The following is a 17,736-nucleotide window of genomic DNA, read 5'->3' as shown; positions in this document are numbered from 1 at the left end:
AGACAGCAACTCGGTTTTGCTTTTTAACTTGATGGATAGAGTCATACTTATTTTGACAATTTCATAAAAGACATTTTGTGCAGAATTACCATCTAGAGCGTACATGGAGAGGTCGTTGAGGTAACCTTGGTGTATCTGTGTCATTTAGTATGAACGATAGGGATTTAGGATAAAGTGATTAGACCTATTATATATCCATACTAAATGATAGGCAATAAATGATACATTTAAGCACATTTTAACGTTAACTATAGGTATAGATACTAGGACCTCTAAGGACCTAATCAATAAATCTGTCATTTAGTATAGATTTTTTTTTTCCGTTATAAAATGGCAGCTTTATTACTACTACCATCTAGCCTTAAGTCTAGTATAGATGGAAAAGTTTTCTGTCCCTACGGTTTATGCACGTAACTACGTAGGTAACTCTGGTTATTCTTTCACTGTCACTGATATATTCTTAAAGTAAAGAAATCCTACCAAAGTAGCTGTTAGGTAGTTGAATGTCTACTTTATATTTTTATAAGGGTATAATAAATATAAAGTTGGCAATTCCCCAATTAACGTGTGACGACCATCTGCAATGGTTTCACAATCAATATTAATTCTTTTGTTTTACGTTTGGATATCCTTACCTAAGTGATAACATATCGATTTGAAGATATCCAGTGATACTAATATTACAAATGCGAAAGTGTGTAGGTACCTATGTCTGTCGTGTCTTTTATCTTTACACGGCCCATCCGCTTAACATTAAGACGAAGATACGACGAACATCTCGGAGAGGAACATAGGCTACTTTTTATCTCAGGAAATCAAAGATATCCCACGTGATTTTTAAAACCCTGTGCGAACGAAGTCGCGGACATCATCTAGTTATTAGACTTGCGATATCATCAACAAGTCATAAAGATAAAAACTATCACGTTTAACATCTGCCGAACCAAAGCTACTATTTAATTAAGTACTATAATATCGTTAGCTTGTATTGTTATTTAATAGGTATAATAAATATTATAACATAGCCATGATAGCTAGGTATAGATAGCAATGGGAAGAGGGACTGGCTGAAATCCGAACTTTGTTCCAATCGCAACACCAGCCATAGCCAGCAAGAAATATTGTACATCGAACTTTAGAATGAGATTTTGGCTTTGTAGAGTGTTGTCTCTGTCACTTATATCTATGTGACGTTTTGTCGGTCTCAACGACGAAGACAATGTTCTACAAAACCGTTATCTCTCTCTTTCTAAAGGTCGATGTACATTATTTTCTGCTGCGTACTGTACCAATTTTTAGCCCTATGCGAATTATTGTAACCTTGAATTTCTATTTTGACCAGACTATAATACAATTTATATCCCGTAGTGAAATAAGCTTTACATAGGCAAGTATATTTACATAGACAATTCAGTTTATAAGCCAATTTCTAAAGGGAATTTTAGATATGGTATCATTTTTTTTTTGTAATTTACTATGCCCTTTCATATGATTGGCTTTTTGATCGATGTTATTGAATTTTTATGAGCAATTTTCCATAATAGACTCGACCTTATAGTATGAAAATTACCTTTTGATAAAAAATTGTTGGCACAACTAGAATTATGTGTCCTCAATGCTATTATTATAGACCAATAAAATATTCAAAGTACAGTCTCTTGCTTTCTTTCTTCATAAATAGAAAAATGCTCTTTAGTAATTGCATATGTAATAATTTAAAGTGTAAATGCATTGTTTTATTTAGTGAAAGGTATGTGTGTCTATCTTATAATCATAAAGTCCGCTTCATACATTTGATGAGACTTAACTAGTCAACTCTATTGTGTCATGTGTGGTGGGCATTCTTGATCTGTCTCACAATTTCTTTTGCTTAACCAGACGAAGTTTCGCCGAATGAGTAGAGCGGGCTTTAGGTTGCCGATCGATTTCATTAGCAATATCATAACCACGTACCTACATGTAAAAGAACCATAATAGCATCTACCCAATAATAAATGTATGGCAAGATGTAAATAGCCAATTTTGTCACAGTTTTGTCCATTAGAAACAGATAATGGGGCCGATTCTAATGTACACAATCTCTTAACTAAACTAAATTTAATGGGTCTAAATCTAGTGCTATTCTTTTCCGTAAGCAACATTATGAAAGGTATAGCAATAGATTTAGACGTGTCATTTTTAGTTTGAAGTTTGTGTACAAGGTAATTAGCCATAATGATTAATTTTTGAATAGTTCATATTGTATCTTTACAGCGACATAAATGCCGTATTTGTTAAGTTTTAGAGTAATTTTGTGTAATACGTGTCAGCCACTAAACAGCATCGTTAGATTCATTAATGTAAATAATATAATTACATAGAAAATATATATAAGTCACGCGTGTAGTCAAGCATACACCGAATGTACCAATTTTCATATTCAGTTCTCTTATTTATAAAAAATTAAAATGTTCTAAAAACTTCTCAATTTAGTTAACCTATTAGTCTCTTAGCAACAGGCAAAAAAGAGCGATAGTTCCGCGAAATTCGCTGTTATCCTATTCTCATGATAACGAGCATCACTTGACATCTAACGCTAAAATTAATAGTGTTGGTAACAACGAAGTTGAGAGTCTGTTATCATCTGAATGGGGTAACAGATTTCCCGCATTTTATCGGAAGTTTTAGTACGTTTTAATATTTTTATGAATAAGAGGGTAGTTTCAAATTTTTAATTTCTAAAAAATGATTTCTTATTCCAGAAGCAAAACACGCCGTCTCCCGCGGTCACTCCATACATGTGTAGGCAGCGGAATATGGGCTCGCGGACGGAATCTATGCATTCCAACATGAATGCAAGTAGCCAAGGGAACCCTACTGCGAGGAATTTGGACGCTTTGGAGTGCGGGTGAGAATTTCTTCAAAATATATTTAACTAACGCCCGCGACTTCATTCGCGTGAAAATAGGTTTTTTAAAAATTCCGTAAGAACTTTTTGATTTTCCGGGATAAAAAGTAGCCTAAGTCACTCTCCAGGTCTTTATCTATACACAGGCAAAAAATCACGTCAATCCGTTCCACTGTTGCGACGTGATTGAAGGACAAACCAACAAACAAACACACTTTCGCATTTATAATAAAGGTACCTACTGATAGGAAATTTTGTATACAAATAAATCTTTGACTGCTTCCTGATTGTGAAATGAATCTACCGGTTCGGTTCTTCCTACCGATAAGAACCACAAAAAACTTGGTGGTTGCTCTTTTCAAAGATTCGCCAGCAAGAAAAGATTCTTCTCGGTAGGAAAGGTATTCCCAACCTGTGGTACAGTACGCGGCAGAAAGTAATGTACATCGACCTTTAGATAACAGATCCTTACCTTTAGAGACCTAGAGAGAGAGAGAGACCTTTAGAGAACTTGTAAAAGTTTAAATGAATAAAAAATCTTTCTATTTTATTTCTATATGCCCATTGAATTGCTACTTCTGCTTTGCGACTCTTAGTCTTAGCCACAACGTATATAAAGCCAAGGTGCAGCATCTACATATTTTGATTTAAGCTTTATTTCCTGGGGTATAGCGGCTGAAACTTTGAATTCCGTTCGTGGTTTGTTTAAAGTAAAAAAATAAAATTGAGAATAATTGAGGAACTGGCGAGCAAAATAGTGTAATAACATTTCTGATCAAAATACCATTTTTTATTAATAAACCAAACCATCTGTGGGTATGCGTACAGCCATAATTCGTATAATAACTAGAATACGGTACTTGACAACTAGTCAAATCAGAAACTTTTTATCAAATGTCAAAACGCGCCCTTAGTATGCGATATTCTATGAAATACTGGAATGTGGCGTCACATCATGATGACGTACTTTTTTAGTTTGATCGATAACTTAAAATGGTTATTACACTTACAACTAACAAAGGACGTGGATTTTACGTATTTTGGATGACCCTCTATTTAATAATCACTGCGAAATATTTTATTTTTTATGTAGTCAAATACCCAATTACTTAAACACTCAATTTAATACCTATATGTTTTCAGATCACTCCTGCCCTCTCCGATGATGGATTCGCGGCTGACGGTGTGACAGGCGGCCGCGTAGCCGCACACTACATTGAGCTGTGAAATCGTCGCTACACAAATCAGACACGTAGGTAGCAACTCCAATAAAAAGTATTAGTTAAAAAAAGTTAAGTAGCTAACAAAAAAATATTTAAAATAAGGAAATATCCTACAAATCACGCATAAATTAATTAATTGTTTACTCGAATTGTTTCTATTTTCCGCTAAAAATTCGTATTTAACATATTGTCAAATATTTCAGGAGAGACAAAATAAATTAGTATTTAGATAAGTAATGCTCGAAAAACTTTTCGAACTGTATACCTAAATATTTTGGAAAAAAATTCAGGAGACATTGAAAAATTACTTACCAATTGAGTAGTTGATGCGGTTTTCAGAGTATAATTTTCTCAATAAAACTTAAATTCTCTGAACCATGGAAAAAACCGAACCTCCTTTCTCGGTTCCATTTCAATCTTACACAAAACTACCTAGCCTTTTTAATATCAAGAAAATGTAAGCATAAAATGCACATAGTAGAAAACAAATTTTAAATCGCTTTACAAACAGTCCCTTATCATAAAATCAATGGCAATTTTAATAAACAATAATAATATTTGTTCTTCACGACACACGTGTTCAAATGATTCAACATTAAAATCAATATTATTATAGCTGATATTAATATTCCTTTTATATATATATAGGCATTTATCTATATATATATAGATAAATGCCTATATATATATAAAAGGAAAAGGTGACTGACTGACTGACTGTCTATCTGTATGTGGCATTTAAAAAATCGGCCGTAAACTACAGAAATAAATAAAAACCATAAGTTGAATAATGTATCGCTTGAATAAATTAGTCTAATCTATTGGTAAAACAATGTGTTCTTAGATAAATAAGAATTTCACAACTAATGTACCTACGTGTAAGATAGTATACCAAAACAAATAGAATTGTTAACAGTGAGTTATGCTATACAAATGCGTTTTAATTAGCGATAAATTAAGTGTAACTTAATCGATTTTGGTGTTAATAAACTAAGAAGATAAATGACAAAAGGTTGCCGTTTTTTTTGTTTTGTTGCAGATTCTATCTCTTCTTATATTTTTGTTTTAAATTATAGCGCTTAGTTGTTTCTTTGTATAGGTATACCGTTTAACTGAGACGGTCCGTGAGTCAAGGCGCTTTGCATGGTCGCGGGAGGTTGACAGTTGTTGAGTCAAATTTGTACGAAAAACTCACGAGCCGTCTCGGATAATCGGTACACCTAGTTATTCCCTTTTTATTATTTCGTTTTTCTGTCAGTTTACCTTCTAGTCTATTACCGCTACTAATAAGTATGACGGTTAAAGAAACGTTCAATCATTTTAGCCATATTGAAACAAATAATTAATTAGTCTCCTTCCGTCTCTTTTTTATAATTTTTCGAAAGTTTTTACAAGATTTAATCACGCACGACGCCATTATTATTAACAAAACAAGTCACATAGGTATGAGTGACAGAGACAACGCTCTACAAAGCCGAAATGTCATTCTAAAGGCCGATGTACATTATTTTCTGCCGCATACAGTACAATATTTCCTGCCGGGTACTAGCCGTTGCCGAAGTGGAGTGGACTTAATGAGTGAACATTTCTTTAACATTAAAGTTTTCAAGACAAGTACGTCAGGGTTAATAGTTAATAAGCGATATACTATAAACGGTTAAGCATACTTAGTTCATAATAATAATCGCTTTTATCTTTGCCCTTCTTCTATCTACACCTAATCTTTTATAAAATATCACGCCCTAGGAAATTTCCATTTCTCTAAATAGTTCAATTTTAAATCAATAATGCGCCGAGCTAACGCAGATGACCGCTTTTAATGAGACCAATTTTAATCCGACAATTAAAGCTGATTAACCGATGATCCCTTCTCACTCTGAGTGCTCTGTAGTGAGCCGGTGATGGGTTGATCATGATGATCATATAAGCTAAAAACTCAGCGCAAAAGCAGTTACGTTTTGTGTGATGTTTGCGTGAATATACTACTGTCTTTTTCGACCTTCGTTATAAAATACCGAAGGTCTGGCACGCGCTGGCTCTTAGTCCGTAATATCATTTGTATGGCTGACGAGTTGTTTTCCACCCAAAAATATTTTTCTCGATGTGTAAGGTAATTGACTCGACACGGATTCCACGTGTCTTTACTCTTGACACATAAATAAGGTTATCTTATCTATTTTATTTATATCTAACACGCGCAGGCTGTATACGATCAATAAATAGGTTTTATCATACTTATTTTTGTGATAGTAAAAGGATGGTAATAACCTACGCGTTTTAATCGACTTCCATAGAGTAAGTAGATGGTTCTCAATTCGGCATGTATTTTTTTTTAATTATAAAAATCCTGGTCGATTAAGCTCTGCGGTTTCCTAAAAAAAGCGGTGACGTATCGAAAAAAGCAAGAGTGTATCTTTCTTTTTTTTTAGTCTGCGCGAGATATAAAACTCATCGTGATATATTATTATATCGGACACTGTTGAGTGAAAGTTTAAAAAATAAATGTGATGAAGATTCCTAGTTTTAAGTAGTTGGCAAGGATGGCTAGCGTTATTGTAGGGTTTTAAGTATTTGCGGGTAACTTTGCAATATTGCATAAATTAGGGCTGCCACGAATGTTATTTCTTTGACTCTTACCTCGGCCAAATACTAATAGACCTTGCTATATACTCATAAAATGTAATAATATCAGTCATATTACGAAGTTGTGACTAAAAACTAGTAGGATTTCAAATTGACTGAAAAAAAAAAATTGTCGAAATAAATCCATTAAATGTTTCAAACTTTAAGTACACAATAGTTATTGTATTATTATTTCAATGGAAAATAAGTACCTTTTAATTAAATACATATTTCGCACTGAATTGAAGATAAAAATAAACTAGAACGTGGCAACCCTTAATAGTGAATCACAAGTTAGGAAAAACTTTTTATATTTTATATTATGCATTTTGGCACGCGATTTTTATCTTTCTCTTATATTATGTTATAATGATGTGAGTGTATGAATTCAACATAATAAATGAGACTTTCAAATTGAAATAATTTATTTATTATTTTATATCAAAATACTACGAAAACTAGGATGCAATTTTTTTAAATAGCCTTATTTAAACTGTTCAATAATTGGACGCGTAATTATCAGTTATAAGGAAACTATTAAGGACTTTGTCTTGCCGAAATTTCCATCCAAATTTTTATTGAATATTAATTTAATACTTAGCATTTTCTTTGTGTTAAAAGTTATATACATATTAATGTTATAATGAACTGTATTATGAATTATGTTATTGATTTTGTTAAGTAACAAATGCGTAGAGACCGAACACATTTTTCAAAATCGTATACTACTACTAAATAACATTTTATACTTGGGCATGTGTGTTATATAACGTGTTACATGTGCATTCAATACTTCTTGTTATGTTACCTATGTGTATATTGTAAATGTTATATAACAAACGCTGTATTCAATGTTATATAGTCTAGATTCGCCTTGATAGTTAAAAGTGACAGGCATTTTGCATGGCTATTACTCGATGCTCAATATAATAGGAGCTCCGAATTACTCCCCCGCTAATGTCTGTCGCGCGGACAAAGAATATTTCGACGTTGATTACCGACATTAGCGTACCGTACCTCTGTATTTATGTACTAAATGTAAAATATTGTACATAGAGGCACAGCCTTTATTTAAATTGTTATTTCACGCCTGTCCAAAGACATTTTGTTATTTTATTTACAGCTTCTTAGCACAAAAATTGTGATGACATTGCGATTATGACAATTATTTTTGGCTGAATTAAGGAATTTTGTTTGAACTATTATTTTAGCCAATAATTAAAGAGTCAATCAATAACAATTAATTTGATGACAGAGTTCGGTACTAGGGTTGCAAATAACAATAACAAAATTTCTTTTGTCAGGTGAAAAATAATTGTTTATTTATAGTGAAAATTAAAGTAATATGAAAAGATGTTGATCTTGGTTTGAATGTTGATGCAATTGTGGAATGTATTTTTCACAGTTAATAAAAATATATACTTAAATAAAACGAGTTTTTATATTTTCTACTACCATTTATTAAGCAGCTCCGATTATTTTAGTTTACATTAGGGGTAGGTACATTTTTTCTACTAATAGAACGTTGGTATATTTAAAAACAATATACTTATTAATTATGTAATTAAATTCTAGTTTACTTCGTAAAAACTCTCTGATTTACAATCGAGATTTCTACTTTTTAATAATAATAATAATAATTTGATAGATAAATCTAAGAGGTATTTTCATGCTTATCTATATATCTTTATAATAATAATATATTTTTATAAGCATTTGACGACGATCTCTGATGTCAACTGACATTGAAAGCGCGCTATAAGCTGGAAGTGTTGAACTTCATTCAAATTAAAATTCTAATAAGTTTTGGCGGATTTAGCCATTGGTACCTACTTAATACGGTTGTAGGCGATCTCTAGAAATTGACGGGTCCCCGTGGAAAAGAACTGTACTACTCTCAGACCTCTTAGTTTTGTACTGAATTAGTAGGTACTTATTTAAATAAGTCTGTATATAAATGCTTCCAATATAACATGTTATAAAACATGGTTTTATAACAATTATTTAGTGTGGACACAATATTATGTTATAGGTACCATAAAATAGATGTGTTTAATGTTGAAGTATTTTGTTATATTACAATACAAAAGTTTTATAACGTGTTATATGATCTGGTGAATGGATGCATGTCACATGTCACATTTTATCTATAGAGAAAAGCAGATGGCGTCCTAACAGGAATTAGCCGTACGTCCCCTGTTACGTTAGTCACCACATAATATTCTCTGCCGTTTATAATCTCCTTCTTGGATTCCTCGTTGAATTTGTATCTGTTACGAGGGTTTTCAAACAAAGATTCATAGGGCGGAGGACGACTGCTATCGTAACTCGCTGGTTGGACATTTTTGTTCTTACGCTTTTTGGTTTTCTTTCTCTTGTCTTCTGGTTTTGCCTCGACCTTTATGTAACGTTTAAAGATTACCTAAAAAAAAAATTAATACTGTAGGTAGGTACCTATATCGTTTCACTGACGGCTCGTGAGGTAGGGCGCCGGGTGCGGAAGGTGACGGTTGACGTAAAAATCAAGGAATTCAACGTCGCGTCGGTGTCACTCCGGCAACCCTATTTCATCGAAATTCGAAACGAGCCTTACCGCCGCACTCAGAGTCGCTAATCGTTACTTAATATTGAGTTAAAACGAGACAGATTAATTATGTGACAAATATAGCTCTGTCTCATTTAACTCAATCTTAAAACGATTAAGCGACTTCAGAGTCGAACTCCGGTGCGGCGGTTAGAGTATTTAACGAGCTGACAGGAAAGTAAGAGACTGCACGTCATTGGTCACAGATAATGCACATAGGGCACATTCACGTTGCGACCAAAATGTCAATCTGATCTGTCTCTCGTGCGGTGCTTGGTGCTCCATACTTTTGTTTTATTTCAATACCGTACGGACGAAGGCATGGGCCAAAGCCAGCAATTTTTAAGGTGTTTTGTAAAATCGTATTGAGCAATATAAACGCATCCTTACATTTTTAGGGGAAGTCGCGCCCTCTGACCAATCACAATAATTATGCGTCCTTTTCACTTCTATACATTTGTGCAAGAGAGAGATCCCTATGTTAGCTCGATTCCCAGAACAAGGTATCTAGTTGATTTTTCATCAACTGTTCCTTTACAGTGAAACTGTAGGTATGTCATAGTTAGTAGTTTTACTTACTTCTCCAATAAATACTGCAATGGCCGCCGCTAACCCAGTCACCATGATAAGGTAGGTCATCATGAGATCGCTGTTCCGGAGCTGCCTGTCTTTGGACTGCAAGTCGAGCGGACATATCTTCGTGCTCGGTAGATCGTGATGCTCCAGGAATCTTACTATGCCCGATTGAATTAGGTAGGAGAGCCTGCAACCATACAATTCTGTATGAAACCATTCAAACATCCATTTATGCACTTGCACCATGGACATTCCATTTATGGACGTCCTAACCACTATAGGCTATCACAGCAGGCAAAGGTGTGTGAAGTCTGCCAAACTGCCCTTGGCCAGCCTGGTTGATTATGGCGAAACCCTTTCTCATTCTGAGAGGAGATCCGTACTCTAGTGAGCTGGCGATGGGTTGGTTATGATGATGATGATGCATACTGTATGAGATAAATGTGACTATACAAAGCTCAATAGTAGGTACCATAGAGATAGAAATGTAGGTACTTATTTCTGTCTCTATGTGGTATCTACTATCTAAGCGGGTAAGGCCTTGGCTTGCATTGCAGCGTGTGTCGCTGGAGTCAGGACGCAGTCGTTTGCTTCGGCCCTCGTATAAGTACGTATAGCCACAGAATATATAATAGCGCATAGCATCATTTAGGTAGGTAGTTATGACTAAATTATGCTCAGGTATTACTAAATTTCTTTCTTAAAATTAATGTAATTAGGTACATACACTCACAACGAACCCATTACCCAATGAGTAGATATTTTTTCTGGTTTTCAAGGGGGAACGGAGTTGAATAAAAATGTGGGGTCACTTCTGAAGCATTTTGTATTTGTAGAGAAAAAGGATGAGGTATTCGTAGTAGAACGATGGACCGCTAAAGAGAGTGCCGGGATGTGGAACAACTTACACCGTATCAAACAGTATCTTGAGCGTGCTGTTTTTGGGGTAGGCAAAAGCGCGGCGCCTCTTCATGAAGGCGTTGGGGGCAACGACGTATGTGCACCGCTCCGTCTCCTCGACCCCCTCCCGCGCCTTCTGCAGGTAGTCCGCGTACATGAGCTGATCGATGCTGGTCTGCTCCTTCACCAGCACTGCTCCGCCGGATACCATCGGGAGGAACCCGTTGTCGTCGGCTGGGGAACGGAACTGGGCTCGGCCATTTGATAGCATTTGGCTTAGGTAGTGGAGGTCTTCGTCGGGCTGCGTAAAGGATAAAATAATATAGTGAAATGGATCTAGTGAGTAAAAGCTTCCTCAACCGTCTTTACATATTATAAACTAATAATCACTGTGACAACAAAATATTGGCCAGGGTACGACTTAGCTCAAATCATTCTGTCTTCAACCCTATATTCCAAGTAATCAAAAAGTCATACATTTCAATTCAGCATTCAGTATAACTCCATGTGGATGTTTAATGGAGTTGTTGGTCCATGATGTCCATTGGTGGGATGGATCTAAAGTTTAATCCGTCATCGAAGCTTTCGCCAGTTTGAATCTATACTCCTACTTACTTAGTGGAATCTAAAAATATGTAGGTACCTATAACCTACCTACATAATAGTTAGAATCCTGTGGAAGTAGATTACCTAAGTATAACCTAGTAGGGCGGCAGGAACTATTGTAGGTACCTACATCGATCGATAGAAAGAGATTTCGTAGGGCGTTGTCTCTGTCGATGAGATCGACAAAACGTCACATAGATATGAGTGACAGAAACAACGCTTTACGAAGCTGAAACCTCTTCCTAAAGGCCGATGTACAATATTTCCTGCCGGCTACTGTGAGAATTATTAAAAACCGTATAAGCAGCATATTATCTTACATTTTTAATGACATACTGCACGGCTCCACCTTCAGTAGCAACCCAGCGGTAGTTTTTCTTGTACAAGTCTTCAGGGTTCTCGATGTCTAGGGTAAACTTTGAGAGAGTAAGGAATGCTGTCAGATTGGCCGTGTAGAATGCTGACAGCAGGATCACAAAGAGCCACCAAGTTGCGAAGAGGACCCGGGTGGTGTCTACAAAATATTATAGGTAGGTACAGTAAAAAGAAGCTGAAAAAAGTCGAGGGAATCTGTCAGCGCATAGATATCTTTAAAACTTGGCGGGAACCAATAGCGCATCTATACCTACTGCGTACACTAAAAGTTGTGCAAAGACGTAGACACGCTAGGGCAAAATATAGGGTGGAACTGGGATTAGAATCTATATCAAGCCTAGAATAAAAATCTTTTTTAAATATGAAATTCAAAGTCCTGACTAACTGACTGACTGACTTACTTATATATCAACGCACAGCCTAAACCGCTGGTCCTAGAGAGGGTGTATTCTTTGTAAAGAGAGTGTGTACATTACATTATGATAATTATAAATAGTAAATAAAAGCTGGTCCATATCAGGCAGCTCCAAACTTGTCTAGTGGTTTAGGTTTTGGTCTGAAAACTTACGATCCCTACCTACTGATTGGGCGTATAGATAAGTAAGACTGTACCTAAGTAGACTGAGATGGCTCGTGGGGTAGATTGTGGGATACGTTTTCATTGACTTTTACATCGTTGTCCTCCCGCAGGCTTTCTTACGAGCCGTCTGAAACGGCCTATAGATATCCCAATCTACCTATTATAGTTTTGGATGTAGAAAAAGTGTCCTGCTTAGCCAGATAATTGCAGAGAGTCGAAACTGTAGTAGATTTATGAAGTCGGTTAAAAAGGTTATTTCGTGACAGTCTGGATATCGATTTCGTGATTTGAAAATGGATTAATTTCCTACGAATGAGTAATTATTCATACCTACTTAGTAACATTAAATAATAACCCATAATGGTTACCTATGTTTCGATAAAATCATTTTCATGTAGTACAAATACTGATTAGTAGATACGGAATGTCCACATTAGGGGGTGTGAGTGGAGGGTGATAAATGACGCTGGTCGCCATTAGCGCCCGATACCATCGCCCTTTGATGGAATTGACTGCTGGATTAAAGCTTTGAGCACACGTGTAAGCTTTCGTTCAGGTACAAACTTTAAGGCAAGATTAGATTGACCTTTGCTATTTTATATTTAGATGTACTTACCTATAGTACGTGACAGTCTACGTTTACGACTGATCGCTTTTCGGTCGCGTCTGATTGCCGTCCCGTCAGACTATGAGAAAGAGGATAGGTAGGTAGGTATACCTACTTGTGTTTGCACTTTTCACAGACACTTAGGTATCTTCCGCGTAGTTGGCTAGTCTTTATTGAGACTGGCTGCCATGGCCGAATATATTATTATACCTACATTATTACTTCATGAGTGCGCCCGCCACTGCGCCTGCGATTTGACGTGAACAGGTATTTAGACTAAACTACCCAGGTCTCCTCACCCGCCTTGATCTGAGCTGTAGGTCGGTATCTACTGGTAATTTGATACATACTAGCCTCGGGAGCCAGTGTAGTTCCTTGTTTGATGAAGGCACCATACACGAACCACACGCTCGGCGACAGGGAGATGGGCCGCTCGTGCTCCTTGACTAGCTTCGAGCGGATCCATGTGAGGAGCGTTATGCAGGGCCCGTAGATTAGTACTGCCGCTAGGATTAGGTACCTGTATAAAATGAAATCTGTGATAGCCTAGTTAGTGGTTAGGACGTCCGCCTTCTAATCGGAGGTCGGGGGGTTCGATCCCGGGCACGCACCTCTAACTTTTCGGAGTTATGTGCGTTTTAATTAACTAAATATCACTTGCTAACGGTGAAGGAAAACATCGTGAGGAAATCTGCATGCCTGGAGAGTTCTCCATAATGTTCTCAAAGGTGTGTGAAGTGAAGTCTACCAATATGCACGTGGGCAGCATGTTAGACTATAGCCAAAACCCTTCTCAATCTGAGAGGAGACCCGTACTTTGTAGTGAGCCGGTGATGGGTTGATCATGATGATGATAAAATGAAAAAGCAGTGGTAGCCTAGTAGTTAAGACGCCGGTCTACTAGGCGGGAGGTCGGGGGTGCAATCCCAGAATACGTACCTACAACTTTTCGGATTAGGAGCAATCAAATAGGTACTTCTCATACTCACTAGGTATAACCGTGAAGGAAAATATCATGAGGAAACCTGTGTGTCTGAGATTTCTTTATAATATTCTCAAGGGTCTGTGAGTCTGCCAATCCGCACGTTTACCACGCTGGCCAAGAGCGGATTCTGTGGACAAATTCATCGTGCAACGCGGAATGCATATGAATCGCTTGAGGTACAACGACATTCTTGCGATATTGTGGTTTCGCACCGCAAGTATTGTGGGAGGGCCCAAAGTAGGTCGTGGGTACCAACCAAACATAGGTAGCGAAAGGTGCCAAGAGCCCAGAGCCGGCGGCTGACTCTTTGGGTCGTTTGAGCATCATCATCCACACGCCTTCGTCCAGGTCGTTGGAGAATGTCACAAACTTGTTGTATTGCACGAGGGTCGGTATGAACGCCGCCGCCATGTCTACCTTCTGTGTTCAAGGAAAACTACTTGTATTACTAATCTCTGCAATTTTGAATAGTTTTTATACAAGTTAATAATTTAATTTAATTCAACTCATTCTGTATGTGGCAACTGGTTAGTAGATTTTGTACGGGTATAACTAATGACTAATGAAGTAGGTACGCGATAGGTTGAGATGGCAATCGGGGTATGAGGCGGTCGGGACGCCCCGCACTCCTGCGCTCGTCTGTACTGGATTAGCGTGGGGGCTGGGCGTTCCCTTCGCGATTGCCATCTCGACCTGTCGCATAAGTCTAGTCCCCAAGGGGGGAGAGTGAGCATAAGGAACAAGGTAGAGACAAAATAATTTGTAGGGAGTCAAGAAGGCGCCCCGGGAAAATGCCAAGAGCAAGTACCGAACGGGCGCCGTCCCGCGATTCGGCCCATATAAGCGAGAGGTTGGTGGGGCCATGGGAGGTGGAGGGTTGTCGCATACTACAATTTACCCATAATTTAGCAAAGTAAAGATTAGATTTGAACTGAAATTAATTAATTATAATCATGATACAAGTGAAAAACCTAACTCCAGAAGGTCTAAAGCGCCAGAAAATCACGCCACTTAAGCATTTCTCTGAGAAGGTTTCTGAAATTTGTTTATCTTAAGTTTGAAAATTCAACCCCTAAGGGTGTGAAATAGAGGTTTCAAATTTGTGTGGTCACGCGGACGAAGTCGCAAGCATAAGCTAGTTACGTATAAGGTAGGTGTGAGTAATAAGGATCCGTAGTAACATACGCTGCTATTAACAAGTCCGATCAAAGAGTCCTCAGGCCTGCGCCCTCCCAGCTCGAAGTTCCGTTCAGGCGCCACCACTTCAAAGGTAAAGTTGAACTTTTGGCGCAAAATGTCGACGAGGACAAACGCCACACCGCGACCGTCGAGGGTGCCATTTTCAGACCCTTCCGCCCAACTTAGTGGATAATTCTAGAAAACATTTTCAGATTTTTTAAAATAAAAATGGCAAGCAAACGAGCAGGCGGGTCCATCTGATGTTAAGTGATTACCGCTGCCCATGAACATTTTGCAGTACCAGAGGAACCACCAATGCGTTACCGGCCTTTCAGGAAGTTGTTGGTCCGCCCCTTGAATAACCCCATGTTGTAATCTAATTGGAACACCGCCGAAGGGAGTTGATTCCACAGTTTGAGCAACCGCCTAGTTTCTAACTGGTTCGTACGCCCCGCACACCCGCACAGCCCCCGTGCTAACCCGGTGCGGGCGAGCGCGGATGACATGCGGGTGTGCAGGGCATCCGTCCCCCTACCTCATACCTCGATTGGCATCTCAACCTGTCGCGGACTAAAGGTACGCATGACTTACATTGTATGTCCCTATTTTGAGGTGCTTGCCATTGATTGCATTTTTCAATTCCTGAATTTCATTTTGCCGCGCCGTTAACTCTGTATCAAAAAAAAAGTAGATAAGTACAGAATTTACTTAGGTACCAAAAATTTAACTCCTCTCGCGCCATTTTAACTTACTGTGTCAAAATCATATTAAAAGTACGATTTTAGTCCTTATTGTAAAGGTGAACCCGGTGAACCGTATTTTGGACGTGCCAGTTGACCCATAGAGTTGAAATGGCGCGTGAGGAGTCATTTTGTACAAAATAAGTAGGTATAAGTAGATTAAAAATGTAGGTAAGTGTCTACTAGCAATAAAACTAGATAAAACATGCAGAATTCAGATCTGGCAAGTCAGTTGCACTGAGCACTGTATAAACTCTCGCAGCAAGTCAATTTTTGCTAGTTTTCCTTTGGAAAGTAACTTCCGGAATTCCTTGCAAAATGACTTCTGAAAAGTTTTACTGCTATTAGTTAGTTGCACTTTGCTTGGCAGAAATTAATCAAAGGACACTTTTTCTAATTAAGAACCAATCAAACTTTGTGGTAGGTATAAAACCTTAATTTTAAAAAAACCGTAAAGATGTAATTTTCCTAGTGATCTCACAACATCGATGAATTACGAAAGTAAGTATAATTATGTAAGTAGGTACCTTCGGTCTACGGGGCCTACGATAATATTATATGTATTTATTTTTAACCGACTTCTTAACACAATAATTTTTTGGCACCTATAGGCTAGGTAACTACTAAGTATAGTACGGTCTACATTATTCTAATTATTTATTTTTGCTAAAGTATTAAGTATTGCTAACTATTTACAGTGTTTAATGATTTTAGGCTTACTTATTTCGTGGTTTAACGCACACTTCAAATTAATCGTGATATGTACTTACCTAACTATACCCGTTATGTACATTAAAATATGTTTATAGTTTTTTAATTTAATAAAACGTTATTAAAGTAGTTATTTACCATCGAGTGAACTGCCATAATCGCAAAAGCTTGCATTGCATAACGTTGAGAATATAAGCTCAACACCCGTCATAGGCGAGCGGACGTTGTATATGCCATTGAAAGGTTGGAATTGAAATAGTAAATCGCGTTATGGTGGTCAGTAATGCTCAGTGGTGAGTAGTGACCAAGCAAGCGTGGGAGAAGGCATCGGTACTATAGTCCGTAGGTACAAAATGAGTTGTCACGCGCCATTTTAACTCTATGGGTCAACTGTCATATCAAAAGTAGTAATAACCTTTATAATAAGGACCAAAATCGTACTTTTGACATGAAATTTGACACAGTACCTACCTAAGTTAAAATGGCGCGTGAGAAGTCATTTTTTAAGCATCATACTATCATTTTTCATATCACTACCCATATAAGTATACCTATACCTACCCATATAAAATACGCCATACGCCACAAAGGAGCAACTGATCGACGTGTTTTTTACATAATATATTATATAGTCGAAGACCTGGAGAGTGGCATATGCTACTTTTTATCTCCCAAATACTTAGTTTTGAAATCCTAAATCAACGCGGATGTAGTCGCAGGCATCAGCTAGGTAAAAATGATTGTCGGTCGATATCGACAGTAGTTTAGGACCTTGGAAAATTTCTGCATCGTGGAGTTCTGCATCATCGCTTACCATAAGACGAAATTGATTGTTAACTAAACAATTAAAAAGTAGGTATAGGTACCTACTAGGTAGGTAGGTATACCTAGATACCTATATAAATATATTATTTTATTCCAGCCCACGTCGATGAATGTAAATGACCAAGTGGTCAGTGACTTTGTCAGAACGGTACCTACGTGTAATATCACCTCCCTCTTGCAGGAAGTCCGAGTTTTTTAGAGAATGATCGCGGTGGTGTGGTGTGGTGGTGACACAGGGTTGTGTCACCCGATGTAATCGGTGCGAGGATGCGCCTTGAACATTGTCCGATCACGATATTTTATATGCGAGCTAGGATTATGTGGACGTGCCTGAAT

The 17,736-nt window shown here is 37.4% G+C and overlaps 2 protein-coding genes across 4 annotated transcripts in view; one reads left to right on the top strand and one right to left on the bottom strand.

Moving 5' to 3' along the window:
- Positions 1-8,164, top strand: part of ZnT63C (zinc transporter 63C) — a 40,498-nt gene extending 32,334 nt beyond the window's left edge. For both annotated transcript variants that reach the window (XM_034969112.2, XM_034969111.2), the window contains exons 9-10: positions 2,742-2,887; positions 4,031-8,164. In XM_034969112.2, coding sequence (XP_034825003.1) covers positions 2,742-2,887; positions 4,031-4,076 — 192 coding nt within the window. In that variant the 3' untranslated portion in view covers positions 4,077-8,164. The remainder of the gene's footprint in view (positions 1-2,741; positions 2,888-4,030) is intronic.
- A 15-nt stretch (positions 8,165-8,179) lies between these two features.
- Positions 8,180-16,843, bottom strand: Ir76b (Ionotropic receptor 76b). Of its 2 annotated transcripts, XM_034969104.2 has the most exons (9): positions 16,714-16,843; positions 15,716-15,795; positions 15,131-15,319; positions 14,202-14,365; positions 13,311-13,480; positions 11,719-11,912; positions 10,801-11,093; positions 9,896-10,079; positions 8,180-9,154 (listed from the first exon to the last, which is right to left on the bottom strand). In XM_034969104.2, the coding sequence occupies exons 1-9, from the start codon at positions 16,784-16,786 to the stop codon at positions 8,876-8,878; spliced, it is 1,626 nt and encodes a 541-aa protein (XP_034824995.1). In that variant the 5' UTR covers positions 16,787-16,843; the 3' UTR covers positions 8,180-8,875. The 2 variants fall into 2 exon arrangements, with proteins under 2 accessions (XP_034824995.1, XP_069355215.1); XM_069499114.1 differs by lacking the exon at positions 15,131-15,319.
- Between the last annotated feature and the right edge of the window lie 893 nt (positions 16,844-17,736).

Source organism: Maniola hyperantus, chromosome 6 (genome assembly GCF_902806685.2).
Source record: "Maniola hyperantus chromosome 6, iAphHyp1.2, whole genome shotgun sequence".
NCBI classification, from domain to species: domain Eukaryota; kingdom Metazoa; phylum Arthropoda; class Insecta; order Lepidoptera; family Nymphalidae; genus Maniola; species Maniola hyperantus.
The sequence above is the reverse complement of the archived record's forward strand: the minus strand, read 5'-3'. Positions and strand labels throughout refer to the sequence as shown.

What these genes read in the sequence shown, in the direction of transcription:
- Ir76b (XM_034969104.2), bottom strand. Translation starts at nt 16,786, where the DNA reads ATGACGGGTGTTGAGCTTATATTCTCAACGTTATGCAATGCAAGCTTT. An exon ending in TTATGGCAGTTCACTCGATG is followed by an intron (nt 15,796 to 16,713) that starts GTAAATAACTAC and finishes TTTTTGATACAG; the next exon opens with AGTTAACGGCGCGGCAAAAT. An exon ending in TACACTGGCTCCCGAGGCTA is followed by an intron (nt 11,913 to 13,310) that starts GTATGTATCAAA and finishes AATATTTTGTAG; the next exon opens with ACACCACCCGGGTCCTCTTC.